Here is a 6,675-nt window from a genome sequence, read left to right on the forward strand (position 1 = left end):
TGTCTTTATATATTTAATGATATTAACTAAAAGATCAATAGCATACAATTTTAGAAGCTTTATATTTTGATTTCAATAAATTTTGCGATTATTGCTCCCAATTGTAGTAATTTTTCATTATTAATAAAAGCGAGACAAATAAGCAATTAGCCACGAAACGCTTTGAAATTTTTAATCCAAGATCAATAAAAAAACAGGTTAGTCGACAAGGATGGCAGCACAGAACAGCTCTGCGTACTCTGCCATCTCTGATAAAGTACAGAAAGTATGATGCAGTAGTAAATAATTAAAGACAAATTTTAATTGTGTCGAGATTATATCTCGAGGAAGAGTTGAGAGAAAAATGAAAAAAATATTACATTTATATTTGCTCTGATTATATTTATATAGTAATACCTTGATAATACGTAAATTAAACAAGTCGTTTCTTATTCACCTTAAAGTCGCATAGTCTTTTACCATAGAACAAGTCCAGCTATCTTTTTAATGGGATGTATTTAAAAAAAAATATCTAGGCGACCGGTCGAAGTTGCATTTGTGGTGGGAATGCAGTGCGATCGGTCGATATCCTCTCGACAATATTAAGGGCACTCATTAATGATGTTGATTAACAATGAGATTACGATTCTTCCACGTTCACTTTCTCCGTTTGCGCTGACACGGTATCCCCGGCAACTTTTTCTCGAATTCCCATCCATTTGCAGCGCTTCTCCAGTTCTTGTCGATACCTGTATATACACAAATTCAAATTTTTTCCGTCACAAAATTGCAATTATTTATCTCGAAATTATCTCTTGACCTTATTAGTTATGGAAATTATATAACAATTACTTTGTATTTTATAAAAATTTATTAGAAATGAAAGAATGCTAGAGATACGTATACATTACCTAGGATGGTTGATTGCGTATATCCATGGATCGATGCACGACACCGTCTTAGCAAATATGGCTGGTAACATAGTCGACAGCGGAGTAAGCACTTCGCTGGAACATACAGGAAAAGAATTGAACGTAAAAATACGAGACTTTTCGGGTCGAAGAACATTTTCGAACGTGTTACCGATTTCCATAGGCCCCAATTAAAGCGACAGCCGCATACGGTGTCCACGCGAGCACAAAGAGGAAGAATATCGTAAATGCGGCTTTCGCGATTCTCATCTCGACGCTCCTCTCTTTATCTTGGTTCGACACGAGCGACTTGACGTTCATCTTTTTAGCCTATGCACATACAACGCGCCAAAATGAATCCTCTGCAATTCATTTCATTGCGATATCGAAACTCGAGCTGTCACGCGAATCATTAAATTGCTGCTTACTTGATCGCGAAGCATTTTTTCGTGAGTGCGAATAGACTTCAGCAATTGCGAGTAGAAGTATATAATCAGCAGCATAGGAAGAACGTATGCCCAGAAGAATATTGTTATCACGAATGCCCTCGTGTCCTCGTCATCCGTGAGATAATCGAAGCTACATGTGGTGAGAAAACCCTCTGAAAATTGTACGGTGTTTACTGAACGTTTTATTTGGAGAGAGATGCTCCATTTTTTACTAAAGAGAAATCGGATAATAAAATTAACTCAGAATACGTTTTATTTTAATCTTAAAAACCTTAAACAGCAATGCGAATTATACTCGAGACGAAGATATAAATTAATCATAGAATATGGAGCTTAAATACGGAAACTAAATCTTATTGGTTTAATAAAATCTTCTTTTTTTTTTACTTTATTAAATCTTATTACTCTCCTAGCAATAAAAGCGATAGAAGGAACCTATTTACCTGCCACAAACCGACCCCACAGTCCTGTCATAGGCAATATCGAGAATGGTAGTGCCCAAAACCATGTCAACAGAGCTAGTACCATAGCTTGTTTCCCATTCAGTCTACCGTCAATCGGACAGCTAATTGTTCTGTAATACCAAGATTGTATAGAACAGTTACAATCCCGTCCGTTGTTATAGTTACAAATAATTTAATGACAAATCCCGAGAAATGTTCACTAAATCGTAAAAATTTGTCGTCTTCCTAGATCTTCGATATCATCGACATAGTCGTTTACGACAAGTCGTTAAATTTTAATGAGCGTGTAACCGCTTTCGCATTTGTTCTGTAATAGATCCAATAAAAATCCAATAAAAATTGCTCGCTAATAATCAATAAATAAAATTGTCAAAGCTGCACAGCGCGTGCCTACCTATATCGATCGAAAGCGATCGCCGCATTGGTGATCGCTTGTCCCATCCCGGAAATCGCGCCGAGCAAAGCATACACATCGCATCCGGTTTCCCATCCAATCGTTCGCTCCAGGAAGCTGTTTATGATCAGCATAGGCATCTCCATTGCCATCAGTAGGTCAAACACAGCCAAATTCAAGATAAATACGTTCGAAGGTGTCCTCAGTGATTTCGATCTAGACATCAATATATCAAAATAAATAATCATATTACGAAATACATTTATTAATTTTAAGAAAAAAATTATTTTTTTTAGAGGCGAAATAAAGTGCGCTACTATTTCCTTTCGTACATCGCAGAGACTGTGCTGAAGCGATTCAGTTTCATGTATAAAGATGGCGACAGCACTATCATTTTGTTGGTCTTACAAGCATCATAGAGATGACTGACTCGTCATTTATGCTTCGGATATAACATTTACGTATTTACATGCATACTCATATACACACATTTTTGCGAGAAATATTACAATAACCAATTAAGAAAAAATCGAAGCAAAGTACAATCTAATTTAGCAAAAATAAAAATTGAGATAGATAAAGCAGGATAGTGCAGGATAAAGCTTTTGTTTTTATATTCCGTGCCTCTTCTTCTTTCTTTTAGAAGAAACCTTATGGACATTTGCAATATGAATAGCGTAGATTAAAAGATGTCTAATGCAAAATTTAAAAAATTAGAAATAACTCCATTTTTGCACCAAATATTAATAAAATTATATACAATTATCACATAAACACAGACAAAAATAATAATTGTTAAAATATACATATTTTAAAAGCATATTTTACAAAATTAGGAGTTTTTTAAATTACATTGTATAAGTCTTGTAATTTTCAAAATTTAATTTGGCTTTTTTAATATATGCAAATTGTCTTATGAAATTTTCTTAAATGGCGCGATTTGGCACTTACGTGCTGAAAATCCAAATAACAATGCCGTTCCCGACGAGGGACAGCATCAAGAGCAGGAAGTAAATGAGTGCGAGGGCGACGTGCCATAGTCTTCCGGGTGCGAGGAACGCACGCCAATGCGGGTGCACGAGATCCACGTGCTCGGCGGGAAAATTCCATCCTAGAAAACGTTCCTGCAGCAGCTGTACATCCCTGTTATTTAAAAATACACCGACTAATCAATATTTGATTATACGGAGTTATTGAAATTTGCGAAACTCTCCAACCGTGATGAACAAAGCTTCTACAAATTAAATAATAAAAGCTTATATTATTCGTTCAAATTCAGCCGATTTGATTCTCTCAGAATTTTAATCCGGTGTTCAATTATCGTGATGGTGATAATGTTAACTACTAAAAAAATATCTTGCAAAATGTTTTATAAGGCAAAACTAATTTTGAAAACTAATTATTTGACAAAGAACCTACATGATAATTAGCGTCGAATGTTAGAATACTCGGAAAGTTGCTTTGAGATAGAAAAAACGAGATTATTTATGCAAGAGACCTGTTTTGCGCAAAATTATATATTTTCTTAATTTGATCAAAACGCGATAAAGCAAAATCCTAAATCGCTATCTGCAGAGATTAAACGGGCAGCCAAGAATTTCCATAAGACCTATGAGGGTAATTTCTGTCGCTTCCTTCGTGACCGGCATTATTACTCCGTCACGACATCGCAAATGTAAAGGTTGTAGGACAAATAGCTTTCGCGTCGACGATAAGAATTGTGACTTTCCCGAGTAAGACGACCCGCAAATTCTCGCTACATCGATCGCAGTGCGACGCAACGTGAACGTGATCCATTTACGCGCGGCAAATTCGTCCGATGATAAAATCGTTGCCGACGCGATCGAACGTCACGAAAAGTTTCGACGTGCTATCGAGCACGAGCAAGTTCGAACAATATACATTAATTTCATATATCCGAGACTTTTGTGCCGGGCGAATAATATTGCGAAACCTCATCTGCGTGCAGCCGACGTTATACATTATTATCGCTAGCATTGTTATCTCTTCTCTTCTCTTGTTGCACCATCGCCCCCGGCGATTATTTGGAAAAAAAAGATTCTCATTCATCGCGCGGAAAATGACGCGCTTTCATGCGCGGCTAACGTTAATGGCGATGAGATCCAACGCGCATGCACCGTCGATGGATTAAATCCGCGCGGCCGTGCGCTAATTGGGATGTGATTATTAGTCCTCTCGGCTTATCGAAAGATCGAAGTAACAGCGTAACGCCGTAATGCGCGCATGATTTGATAGCCTGTCTATTCTCTCCGGCCGTATAAGAGCTTCGTAAGACCGCCCTTATCACATCGCGATCTTATTCGCGAATGAAACGCATCTATGTTGCGAGCGTTGTGTACATGAGCTTGCTGAGAACTTTCGTGCCTCTCGCTCGCTCTGACTCCCGCTCTATATTCTCCCTCGTACCGCGAATATTACCAGCGACGCTTCGCAGCCGCTACACAACGTCGGATGATTATGAGGAGAACGGTACGGAAACACGGTATAGCGCCGCACCTTATACCCACCCGACTCTGCTGGCGAAAGCCAATGGCCCGGCTATGATACCACTACCGTTGTGCATCAACATCCTTCGATGTAAGTCGAGTCGCGGGCTGACAAGTGCGCGCGGTCGATGCACCGTTTGATCCAACCACCCTCGCTAAAGTTTGTCGGCTAGTTTTCAGAGTTATAATATCGCGAACACGAACGACTGGACGAACGCTATCGATACGCGGGACGATTTTTCTTTTTGCTCTCGCAGCCTGACTGATTTGTCGATGCTGGGCACAGACGACGACGACGACGAATCCCCGGACGAGATGTGCACTTTAAAACCGTACGTAATAGCCGTGAGAGGAGATCCTAGATTGAAGTGAGACGCGGCGCGAAGGGGTGGGCACACCGTTCCGCAACTCACTTGTCCGGCCGCGCCGTTATCGCTCCCTTTTATACGTCAACGACATTTCGGATAGAGGATAGCGTGCCGGCTGAGAGCTTAATTCGATTTGCGATTTACCGAATGCAAGAAACCTTTCGCTCAGGCCCGAGCTCGCGTCACGCAAACGATCCTCGCTGCACAATCTGTCTCCTCTCTTTCTCTTTCTCTTTCGTAAGTCGACACGTCTCCTCTCTTAATATATCGTAATCTGTATTCAAGGTAATCGTTGTTATTCAATTCATCATTTCGTGCGACGTCAGCTTTGGGATAGATCCTCGCGAACACGTAACAGTCAAGCTTAACCAACTTATTGACAAAAATAAACGCATTATACATTATTGCGGTCCCTGCCGCACTTGAGAGACGCGAGGTAAATTAATTTCCGTGCGAGAGAGAGACCTCCCACGAAGCTAAGGTGGCTTATTAATAAATCAGCATGGTTATCCTCCAACTAGAATAATATAACATCGGCTGCAAATATCCGCCTCTGGAACGGAAGGTGTTAAATAGCGAAGCGTTGATTTAAAAAAAATTGATTTCCGATATAATAAAATGCAATTTACAGGAGCGCGGTTATCCGCTTCGAGTTAATTAAATTTCCAATGTAGATCCTAATCGATGTTTTATTACGCCTTATCGCGATGTAGCCGCGTACCGGTGGACCGTGGGCCGCAGAACGCGCAACGCGGCGACCGATAGGAAAATTCGAGAATAGTGCGTTTCCCGCTACACCGCGAGCTCACAGTCGGCCGCAGAGGTTTTTCACTCTCGCGGTTACTATGCTGGCGGTACGCGCGGGAAATTCATCTCGAGAAGTGCATCCGATATACGGCCGTGCAAGCGACGGCCTCGCGTTTTCACCGCTGTCCTCGTTCGCCCGTTTGCGACCGCAGCCTTCACGCATCCACTGGATTAAATCATAAAATTGTCCCGGAACGGTTGTGAAATTCCGCTGATTTACGAGGGAGGCCGTGACTCTCGCGTACTCTTCTCTCGCGCGGGACTCGTTGCCGTTACCCACCTATACTCGCTGGCAGTCGTCGACGAATCCGCTCCGGTTGTCCCGCATGAATTCTCCACTTTTTATCGGCTATCTCGATAAAGATGACTCGAACGGAATGAAGAATTCTCTGCTGTCGAAAACATACATGCTATAGACTAGGGAGCAGAGTAGAATTGGAATCTATCTTTCTTCTTCTCTTTCTCTCTCTCTCTCTGGTAGTCGCCAAGCGAAATGAAAGAATGACAGTAACTCGCATTCTTTATTTCTTTCCGTGTTTCACTTACATTAATCTACTTTTACAAAGTCATTTCCAAAATAGTTATTTTTCTTTCTACTTATTTAATTTCCGTTGATAAATATAATTTTTGCGCAAATCAGAAAACGAATAAAATAGGTGCGCGTTCCTCATTCGTTGACGAACAAAGTAAAGCCGAGAGAATATATGAAGCATCGCCCGGCAACGCAAAGAGAGCGAGCATGGCGGCGCTTTTTCACGATTCACCGGCTATATTTACGAGCAGCGTTCGCCCATGT

The 6,675-nt window shown here is 40.7% G+C and overlaps 1 protein-coding gene across 1 annotated transcript; it reads right to left on the reverse strand.

The window, feature by feature from the left end:
* Positions 1-360: 360 nt before the first annotated feature.
* On the reverse strand, positions 361-5,125 carry Blop (blue-sensitive opsin). Its single transcript, XM_071795114.1, has 8 exons — positions 4,726-5,125; positions 3,149-3,340; positions 2,198-2,413; positions 1,783-1,913; positions 1,319-1,491; positions 1,063-1,220; positions 891-986; positions 361-728 (listed from the first exon to the last, which is right to left on the reverse strand). Exons 1-8 carry the CDS (start codon positions 4,785-4,787, stop codon positions 620-622), a joined length of 1,137 nt encoding a protein of 378 aa, XP_071651215.1. The 5' UTR covers positions 4,788-5,125; the 3' UTR covers positions 361-619.
* Between the last annotated feature and the right edge of the window lie 1,550 nt (positions 5,126-6,675).

Source organism: Temnothorax longispinosus, chromosome 12, assembly GCF_030848805.1.
Source record: "Temnothorax longispinosus isolate EJ_2023e chromosome 12, Tlon_JGU_v1, whole genome shotgun sequence".
In the NCBI taxonomy this organism is placed as follows: Eukaryota; Metazoa; Arthropoda; class Insecta; order Hymenoptera; family Formicidae; genus Temnothorax; species Temnothorax longispinosus.

Coding starts and splice junctions, on each gene's coding strand:
- Blop (XM_071795114.1), bottom strand. CDS start 4,787: ATGTTGATGCACAACGGTAGTGGTATCATAGCCGGGCCATTGGCTTTC. Junction 2,414..3,148: donor GTTATTTGGATTTTCAGCAC/GTAAGTGCCAAA, acceptor ATTGATGTCTAG/ATCGAAATCACTGAGGACAC. Junction 1,221..1,318: donor AAAAAATGCTTCGCGATCAA/GTAAGCAGCAAT, acceptor GTATGTGCATAG/GCTAAAAAGATGAACGTCAA.